Source organism: Salvia splendens, chromosome 20 (genome assembly GCF_004379255.2).
Source record: "Salvia splendens isolate huo1 chromosome 20, SspV2, whole genome shotgun sequence".
Classification (NCBI taxonomy): domain Eukaryota; kingdom Viridiplantae; phylum Streptophyta; class Magnoliopsida; order Lamiales; family Lamiaceae; genus Salvia; species Salvia splendens.
The window spans coordinates 12,883,939-12,894,845 of NC_056051.1; the positions used below are offsets into that span (position 1 = coordinate 12,883,939).

At 38.1% G+C, this 10,907-nt stretch overlaps 1 protein-coding gene across 1 annotated transcript; it reads right to left on the reverse strand.

Moving 5' to 3' along the window:
• Positions 1 to 875: 875 nt before the first annotated feature.
• On the reverse strand, positions 876 to 1,913 carry LOC121782019. Its single transcript, XM_042179725.1, has 3 exons — positions 1,792 to 1,913; positions 1,207 to 1,324; positions 876 to 1,100 (listed from the first exon to the last, which is right to left on the reverse strand). Exons 1-3 carry the CDS (start codon positions 1,894 to 1,896, stop codon positions 1,015 to 1,017), a joined length of 309 nt encoding a protein of 102 aa, XP_042035659.1. The 5' UTR covers positions 1,897 to 1,913; the 3' UTR covers positions 876 to 1,014.
• Between the last annotated feature and the right edge of the window lie 8,994 nt (positions 1,914 to 10,907).

Here is a 10,907-nt window from a genome sequence, read left to right on the forward strand (position 1 = left end):
GATTTGACGATTTCCTACTCATCGTTTGTTTTATTTCTATGTTTTTGTTGGTTTAAGTTAATGTTTTGTTGTTGACCAAGATATAGTATTATTTTGGTCTTTATCTTTATTTGAATGAAATTTTTATAATAGTTTTTATTTATTTCTTTTGATTCGCCTTTTCTGTGACTTCGCATAAGCTCTCCTTAATAAGTGACTATTAGTTTAATTTTTGGCAAAAAACAATAATATTATTCCGTTCTTAATCTTTACACAAAAGAGTCTCGCCACCCATATTGATTCAATATAAACGTGAGCGTTGTTAACGACAGCAATTTGCCCAACGGTTGGTGGGCAGACTACTTGTCAAACAAGTCGAGCTATGGCACTTTTTTTTATGGGTAAATTGATCGTAACACTTGAACGACGAGCAAACTGAACGTGGCACTGCCAAACAGAACCTTAACTAGAGTTCAAGATCCATAAATTAATTTTTTATTGTTAAACAAGGAAAGGCGTGTAGAAGATCACTCACAATAATCCTCCAGGAATAGATTGATTCAATTAGGGAATAGCTTGATACTAATAATTTTTGCTATCAAATATTAGCTAGATTAACTCATAAATTACATTTTTATATCCATTTTTTAATTGTAGTACTAGTTTTATTGCTTAGTAGGAGTACATAGGGATGTCAATCGGGCCAACCCGTTCGGATTCGGGCTAACCCGCTCGGGTTGTCGGGCCATTCGGGTACGGGCTATTCGGGTTATGATTTTTTTGGGTTGTAAAAATTTAACCCTAACACTAACCCTTCGGGTTTCGGGCTAACCCGTCGGATTATTCGGGCCAAAGTGTTTTCAAAAAGCTCGCATAGTAAAAAACACTAAGTGAGCTACATATAAATTACTTTCATGTCAATATATGTTCAAACTTAAAACTAAAGATATTAAAGTACAATAAGTAGTCAAATATCACCAAGGTTTAGCCCATTACATGTTTAAGAGAAACAACGAAGTACAATTAAAATAAAATCTAAGCATTTGAATGACGCTCTTCCACATCAATAACGTTTGAAGCATCAACTGGGTCATTAGCATTGAGCTCATAGTCTTCATCATCTATTAAAAAAAGATATTATATAGTTTTTGATAATTTAAGATAAAAAAAACTTACCAAAAAAAAAGATATTACATAGTTTTTGATAATTTAAGATAAAAAACTTACCATTGGAATATCCACGCAACCAATTACGTGGAGATGGCAAAACTTGGAACTCATAGTCTTCATCACTTTCCCGAATTCCCTCAACAAAACTTGGAGATGAGTCTTCCATATCGATCAACTGCAACAAAAAAAGTAGAAAACAAAATCTATATATTAATAGAACAGTCTTTTATCTGTGTAGTATATTACTGATTATTTATTTATTCTGAACTTATAGTATTTCTTATGAAAATAATGTATTTGAGACATTGATTAAATATTACTCCATACTGTACAACATTTAAATTTAATAATTTATCATTTCAAAGTAATTAGTGAATTTATATATACATTTAACAAAGTAAATTAATATGGATACTTAAAAAGGAAAAAAAAAAGAAATTTTATTGATATGCATTTATTTGGGCAAATAATAGTACTCCAGTTAAGTTCACTCCACCTAACATTCAACCCAAATATCTTTCCGAAAGAAATCTACTTTACTAATTATACCTCTTAATTCCAATTTTTGGATCCACAATTTAACAATAGATTAGCATAATTCGAAGGAAATATCAGGGATGAAAGGAGACAGAAATCGCTGACCTCAAGTTGCTCCGGCGGATCTCCGTCGTCGACAGTGAGGAAGGCGTGAGGGACTGAGATTTGAGAAAGACGTGAGGGAGTTGGATTTAGAAAAAGGTTGCGCATCAATATAAGATAAGAAACACTAGATGAAGTTAAATCCCTAAATATTAATATAAATCGAAGGAAATATTAATATTATTATTTTTAAATAGCAACCCGATGGGCCAACCCGCAGCCCGACCGGGTCAGCCCGGCCAACTCAACAACCCGACCGGGTCAACCCGAATAGCCCGATTTCAAATTCGGGCTACAAAATTGCAACCCTAACCCTATATTTTTACCGGGCTATTCGGGCTAGCCCATCGGGTCCGGGTTATATTGACATCCCTAGGAGTACATAATACTACTGATTTTCATTTCCAGAATCGTCCACCAACTGTTCGCTAATTATCGAAGAAACTTTATTATCCTATTTTTTGTCATAGTGAATATTCTTTTTTTTCGCATACTAATAATTTTTGTTATCAAATATTAGCTAGATTAACTCATAAATTACTTTTTTATATCCATTTTTTAACAGTAGTACTAGTTTTATTGCTTAGTAGGTGTATATAATACTTCTGATTTGAATTTCCAGAATCGTCCACCAACTGTCGCTAAATTGTCGAAAAAACTTTATTCCCCTACACCTGTTCATATATCACACAAAGGCTATCATATATCATTTGAATTTTTCTAGAAAATACAATTTAAGATTCTATGGAGATAAAGCAAGAAATAATTCATAGCCTCAAGTTATCTCAGTAAAACATAAATGCAAGATCAAAAGAAAGAATACAAACTAAAACATCTCAAAAATGAAAAGAACGAAAACAAAACTCATCCTGCTAGGGAAATCATACATCACTATTAAGGCAGTAAATCTCTTAAAATAATCCAGCAACCACATAAGACGATCATATGTATCAAAAATCCATCAATTAAAGGTAAAGATTAACAAACCATCTTAATTCCCAGACATCAAAACAGGGCATCAACTGAATAGAAACAGAATCATCACAATGAAAAAAAAACTCAAGCAACTCCTTGACCACGATTCAAAGGTCGTCCACGAGAACCTGTTCGTCCTCCACCACGCCTATTATTAGTTGTGTTAATTTCAAAATTTGATCGAAGCCTCGTGTCAGCTCTCGGCCGTCCGCGAGGAATACTCACCAGCGGATCTAGTATAGTAGGCGGATCAGTAGAAATGCGTGCATTCTCACCATTGGGACTTGGATTCGAAATTAACCCACCACGATTAATATTCATTATATCCACCAATAACTTTTCGTGAGCTTCTTTCACCATCTTTATCGCATGTGGGTCAGTTATAGCTGCATCTGCACATTTTACAAAGCTTCTTCCATATCTTGAAACGCTTTGAACTCTTCGGTCATGTGAGGATAACCACCCGCAAAAACAATACTAGAATGCGGTCTATACTCTCTTGCCCGCCATCTTTTCACGATGTAACGATCGTGTGCATGATTAATATCTTTGTCCACCAAGACTTTGAAGATATGAACGCAAAATATGCCTTTAAATTCATACCTACGGCAGTTGCAGCTTATATATTCCCCAAAAGGACGATACTCGACAGTGTAAGTGTATTCCTTGTGAAAAACATTCTGCACTAATCGCATCTCCTTTATCTTGCAACGATGCACACCATCTTCACCAATTGCGACATCTTCCACATTACAACTGCTAATTTTCTTGATTTCCACTTGCAACAAGAGGCCGATGTTATGAGTGTATTCACCTAGCAATTGTTTCTCCCATTGAAAAGTTGACACCGGATTCAGCATCACACACTTGAACTGGTAATCAGCGTTCATCTCCTTCTGAATTTTGTTTTGAATAGCGATCTCGTATTGTTCCACAAACAGTTTCAACGTGCTCTTCGAGTTCACAAAACCATCAAAGAATGCGTGCATAGATTCACTTCATTGGGTCGATACCATACCAGCCCAAAAAATATGATTCAAATAGATGGGTGCCCAATTCTCCTTTTCATCAAACAAATCTTTCAGCCACCTATTGTTATGAAGACTGTGTTTAGATAGAAAATCTGTCCACCTTGACTCGAATTCTGCAATACTGAGACTATCATATATCGTTGAGTAGAAATCAGACGAACAGCTACGAAAATCAGCCACACCTTTGAACTTCTGTGGAATTTTACTGGCAATATGCCATTGACAAAGTCTATGTATAGTCATTGGAAAAACTGCCTTCACGGTAATCTTTATACTCTCACATTGATCTGTCAGCATTGCTGTAGGTTGAACACCTTTCATGGCCAGTAACCAGTTGCTAAAGAACCATTTAAATGATTCGGACTGCTCATGACTCAATAAACCACATCCCAATAATATTGATTGGTTATGTTGATTAACTCCGACAACTGTCGCCAACGGCATCTTGTATTTGTTTACAAGGTAAGTTGTATCAAAACTCACAACATCGTGGAACTCTTCGTACGCAGCTATACTACGAGGATGTACCCACATCACATTACGCAGACATCCTTCATCGTCAACATCCATAATGTGAAAAAATTTTTATCTTGCAGTTGCATTCTCAAAAACAGCTCGTGTATAGCTTTGGCATCCCCCTCTCCAAGTCTCAACCTTCTCCTTTTATCTATGAAGTTCCTACAGACTCGCTCAGTGACACCTAGATTCTGAGGACCTCTGTCCATAACTTCTAGAGTCCTCACGTTTTTACAAGTCCTATAGCCTGCAATATCTCGACTTTCCAGCAGGCGTTTCATGTGCAAACTTAACTCTCGGTTACCCGGCATAAACATTGACCATTGCGGCTCAAGACTGTGATTGTGATTCAACTCAACATTCGACACAATCACTTTACCATTAGTCTTCACAATGCAATTAACACGAGCCGGACACTGCGTTTGTCTGGTAAACTTCATAATTACATCCTTAGGCTTTCTCCCTTTGAAGCAAGCAAGCACGTAATACTTAGACGACAAGCTATGTATTGCAACAGAAAAGCCTTGCAGCTTCGCATAATCTTGATAGGCTTTCATAAGGCTCTCTTTTGAATCATATTCCATTCCCTTCATAGGAGCCATGTTGGCTATAAGATCTTCACCCGAAACATCATCATCATCGTCGCCGTCTACACCATTAGAATCTAGGATCACATTAGCTTCTTCTTCTCTGTTGTTATTTTCGTCATCTTCTTCTATCACATCATCTCCTTCTTCATCATTGTTGTTACCTTCCTCTTTCACTGTCACATCATATTCTTCTTCACCATTGTTGTTATCCTCTTCTGATCACTCATGATTGTCACCAAAAATTTCCTCATATATCTCGTTCATCATACCTGAACACAGGATCTGATCGAACTCGCACCTAAGCCAACATTGGAGTAAATGCAAATATGTTATTAACAAGAAAAAGACTATCTGACAACAAGAAGAGAGAAAGAAACAAAATACACCTATAGTTAGTAAAAACTAGTCAGTTCAGGCTTCGGGTTTCAATCTGTTATATGTGATCAATGCATAGAAATACCAATTTAAGCAGACAATAAATAATGATTGTACGTAGTGAAAGCAAGTTTTCAAGAGGATAAGTGATTGAACATATTGAGGTGAGGAGAAATGTTTGACCATGAACATGTATACGAAGCCTAAAACACATATAAATAAGAGCATAGGGGCGGTACCTTTGATGTTTTCTTATATCGTGGCACAAATGATTTGGGTGAACAAGGCTGAAGATGCCGCAACCTGCGACGCGGAGGGCCGGACGGTGGAGGTTGGTCGACGGATGGAGGAGTGAAGATATTTCTGCAGTTGTTAATCTTTATTTTTGATTGAGTGTATTAGGTAAAAGAGTGTAATTTGATATGAGTTGACTTTTGATAATAATTTGATTGATGTATATTTAGATAAAAGATAGTAATTTGATATAAATTGCCTTTCCTTTTATGATTAATTGATATATATTTATTTATTCAATTATTATTCAATTACTCATATTAACTGACAGCATCCAACAAATATTCTTATTACGTGGTTTTTCCTAAATAATGTATGCAATTTTAAATAGTTGAGTATATTCGCCCATGCTAGTACTGTTTAATGATACAAAATTAGAAGTTGAAACTAGTTTCGGTTCCAATCGTTGATCTATTTTTTTTCTTGATATTATTAATTTTAGAGTGTTTCGCTTGAATTGGTTGAAATATATATTTATTGAATTAAATAAAGTGAGAATAAACTAAAATAATTCAATTATACAAAAATTGTTTGTTTAAATTAGGATGGACTAGCGAATTAGAAGGGCATTCATCCGATCCATTAGTGTTGAAGCATTTTTTCGGGCACGGAGATTAAAAACATATATATTTAGTGAATTAAGTAAAGTGAGAATAAAGTATAATTGAAATAAAGTAGTAGTGTAGAAACTAAAGTAGGAGAGATTAAATGTGTTGGACTTTGCCAAAAAAATAAATGTCTCGATGATAATGGAACAATTCAAAATAAAATATGATAACACTAATACCAAAAAGAGTATCAGTAATTATTTATCAGTTTATCATTAATTAGTAAGTATTTAGATTAACTTACTCAATAATATCATCACTATTTCTTGAATACCGATGTGAGATAGTTGTAATTTATTATTTTAGTTTCAATTGCCAACACCCTCCCTCAAACCCTTCAAGGTGAACCTTGGAGGGGTTGGACATTTTTTTCTGATCGATTGGACTACTTGTCCAATTTTTTTATGATCGGTTGGACCACTAACCAAAATTTTAAGCCCAGATATACTGCTGGGTCAGTCATTTTTTTCGATTTCAGTCCAGATATACTGCTGGATCAGTTAAATTTGACCCACAATCGGCGACCCGCTCTGATACCATGATAGAAATCCATGGGTTCCATCCTAAAACCAGTTGGTGATAAGAGGAGAGGCCCATGAGACTTATATAGTGGATTAAGCTCTTTGTGTACACCAATGTGGGATATTATTATATTCATTTTTATGTTTCAATTGCCAACAGAAGAATGTGTACATATCGGTGGCAACTGTGTCCTTTCACATGTTACCTTAGTGACAATTGATAAGGCAAATTTCATGCATTGGTTAGGGGGTTGAATTCATGCATTTACGGGGTCTAACACATTTGTTTTAGCCAGGTGTGTAGAAAGTTTCGCCAGGTCCAGGAAAAAAGGAAGACAAGTGCCTGGCGAAGGAAATGTGGCGATAAAAGTGAGCAGATTGAAGGAAAATGACTAGACGGAGGAGGTCGTGAAGCTGAAGGGCAGAATAGATATTTCTGCGAAGGCTTCTAGAAGACCACCTCCACATCTATATAAGGGAGAGAGCATGCAATGTAAAGGAGTTCGGATCTTTTTTCTTTTGGCTCTCGGTTCACTCACGCACACTACACACTTAGGTCTCAAAATTTGAGGGATTTTGGGGGGTTCACTTCCAGCTTGGTTGTCGTGTAACACCGTCCTCACGTAGGACAAAGATACAATTTACTGCTTTTATTTCGTTTGTTGCTGCTTAATTTCACCGAGCTTCGCTGTTCGAAGCTCGGCCTTGTTGACTGTTGAATTTTCGTTTTTCGTATTCATGCAATTTCTGTTTTCCGTAATGATGGAGTTGATTTCGAGTTTAGATGATGTTTGTTTCCGAGTTTTTAGTTATTTACTTGAATGGATGCTTTTCGCACTTGATCTATTGAGATGGAGTAAAATCATAGTTGGATTGTCGTTGATCAGAGCAGATTTATTGAATCGGAATCCATGGAGTTGATTTTGGTTGTAATTTGGTTCGGATTGCTTGGATCCGGAGTGGATTAAGCATCCGACGTGTGGATCTGAAGCAGAGTTGTCTGATTGTGCAAGAGTTTGATGTTTCATTTCTATTTTTTGTTAACTTCGTCTAGTAGAAGTAGATCTGTTGGTTTCCGGTTAATTGTCCGTTTCCGACGTCCTAACCTGTATGTCCTATTTGAATCTAGTTATTTACACTGTTTTCTTCCTACCTTACTGTCACGACCGCACTTTGTTAATGATAGCAAAAGCGGGAAATCCGTGACTAATAAGCGGAATTAACGAAACGAGGAAAGAACTCAATGGATTTGCCGAAAGGCCAATCGATCAATACCATGAACTAGGAGTCAAGTATTTAATTACAAGATCTCAAAATAGAATAATTCATCATATCAACTAAATCAGAGTTCGAAGGTGAGACTTTGAAATTCGCACTTAACAAAAGTACAGCGGAATAGGTCCTTATTAAACTACTTTGTGTATGAAGACACGAATCGTCGAGAGATCCACTTGATTATTTAATAACATCGACTCCGATCAATATTCCTTCCTCTTGACGTTCAGCCTGCACATTTATAAATACATGCAGGGCTGAGTACAGGAGTACTCAGTGGACACGTGCCGAAAACAAAACATACAAATATAAGTTGTCATCCATCAACAGTATCACACGAGGGTTTTCTTAAAAGGCCCGAGCATACTAAATTCTTTTGTGATCTTAAAAGTGGGACTGCAGTCTAAGTTCTTGATGTATTCCTCCATGTTTGAGAATCCAGTGTGCCGTGAAGGTGGCCGCCTTCACAAGCACCCTCGCCGGCCAACCTCTCTCTAGGATGACTCACAGCGCTCGCGCACGAAACTCCGAATAGCATTTGCGGTCCTATTGGGAACCAAACTCGTTACCAAATTTTTGGCATCGCCAAACTTCCGGCATATAGCCCTCACAGCCAGGTCTCGAAAACAAACATTTTATGGCATGACAACAACTTTAAAATAATTCACATCTCCATTTTTGAGAAAAGATGATATTTCATAACTTCAAAATATTTACTTTATACCCACACTATAGTGCTGGATATTAAAAGAAAGCCCACCTGTTATGCTTAATCCTCAACTCAATTACTCGCTTTGGCCTCACTTGCCCTTGTGCAATTTATCCTTTGAAAATAAATAGCGTAGCACACTAATTAGTACTTGACTATTTCTCTTGAGAAAAGAATGCATGCATCCTATTGGATAGCACCTATATCTTAGTCTTGTCTTATAGGATTTTCTTAATCCTATCTCGGGCTTCACTACTCTGCAGAAATTTATTTATTCACTTTACTAACTTCGGAGAAATTCTATTTACTCTAAAATTAATATTTGGGCACTTATTTAATAAAATATGGATTCTTGGAAAATCTCTTTCTTAAATCCTCTTTCTTCGGATTTTTCTTAAGGTCGCCCATGGCGTCGCGGGGTGACGCCGGTCGGCCCTTCCCGTCTCCCACTTCATCACTTTCCATCTTTGGGAATCTAGTACTTCAATCGGGAATTAATTCATCAAGCTCCAACCCGACTCTTAATTTAATTCCGACTCCTCATAATTAAACCTTGGTTCCATTGATTACAAACTCGGCCTACACTAATTAATTTCTTAACTCTTTTCTTCTATCCCACGGATCGGCCCACTTCATAATTTAATTAAATGGGATTAGTCCAAATAATTAAATTAGAACTACTCCATTATTTCATCTAAATTTATTAACCCCCATTGAGCTCGTTTCATTTTAATTAAACCATCACGACCTACTTTATCTAAAAGTTGGAGGAATTCGACCCAATTCTTTATTACTTACTGGCCCAACTACAATTAAATGAGAGTCCAAAAAGTGGACCCCTCCTCTTCTTCTCGGCCGATTCTCTCTCTCTCTCTCTACCTATCCCCCTTTTTCGTTTCTCCTCCAATTTCAGGAATCCCAAAATTGAAGCCAAATAGGCAGCGACGCCCCACCTCCTTCCACTTTCTCCCTTCTCCGGCGGCTCGCCGCCGCCCTCAGCGTCGGATCCCTCTCCCTCTCTTCCCCTGTTCCTCAATTTAAACCCCTCCTTCCAAACTCGAATCCCTAACCTTGAAATCGGAGAACAGTGGCGCCTTTCCTCCTTGGCGAAATCGCCGTCGTCTCGACTGGCTCCCGGAGTCCCGTCGGTACGCACTCCCTCCGTCACACTTCCTCACTCCGTCGAGACCTCTCTCATTCGAGCTCTTCTTTCCTTCCGGAGGAATGGTCGTTGATGGTTATTCATCCACCGCCGGCGTCTCTCATTCGAGCTCTCAACACCCCCGTCTGCGTCGCCGGTGAGTCCAGTAGTGGTGCTCCGGCAGACGTGCCATCGATACACCGCGAGGCAGTCGCCATCCGTTGGCTCCAGCGGATCTGCCATTGTCGCCTCCACGTCCCGGCTCGCCTCGTTGACTCATTCTCGGCCTAAAGCTAAGTCCTTCTTATTCGTTCCTTAGTGTAGTTATTCGATTTGGCAGTAGCTAGGTGATATTGGGATTTTCTTTCTTTTGGTGCTTGAATTAAATGTGTGAGACCTACTATGGTGATCTGCACCTCTTGCCTAAGTCATCGGTGTTGTTGGTTTTAGCAGCTCCTATTGTTATGTGGCATACTTGATTGTTGAGGCTAAGCCTATGTGATTCTTGCTCGTGCTATTGTGGCTATCCTACTGAGCCTCTATATTCGGCTATCTATTGCCCTAGCATGATGCAAGAGAGGGTGATGTTGAAGCTTACCTCACTCGGTGCACTCTCTCCGTTTGTGACTGATCCTTGCTCGCCCTCGTTCCTCCCCTTTGCTGCGCTCTCTTATGTTATGTGAATTTTTGGAGTTCGAAAAGTGGGATGGAGGAGGTGAAGGGGGAGGCTTATATAGGCCTTCATCTTGGCAGTTAGTGCCTGAAACTTGGAGATTGTGCTCCTATCTTTGTGTTGTATCCTAGCTCTCTTTCGAGCATGATATTTATGCCTTGTATACTAATTTGGTGAAACTTCTTGGGAGTTTCATGGGCTGATTTCATATCTTGCTTGTCCCCAGCTGGAGGGGGTACGGTCTGCCCCATTGTGAGCTCATTCTTCCATGCTTCTTGTTCCTATTTGATCTATAGGAAAAGAATGATATGGTGACATAGCTCCTGCAGAGACTTGCTGCTCTCCCTTGACTATTTTCCACTACCCTCTTGACTTACTTTTGTCTATTTCTCTTTCTATGGTACTTGTTCT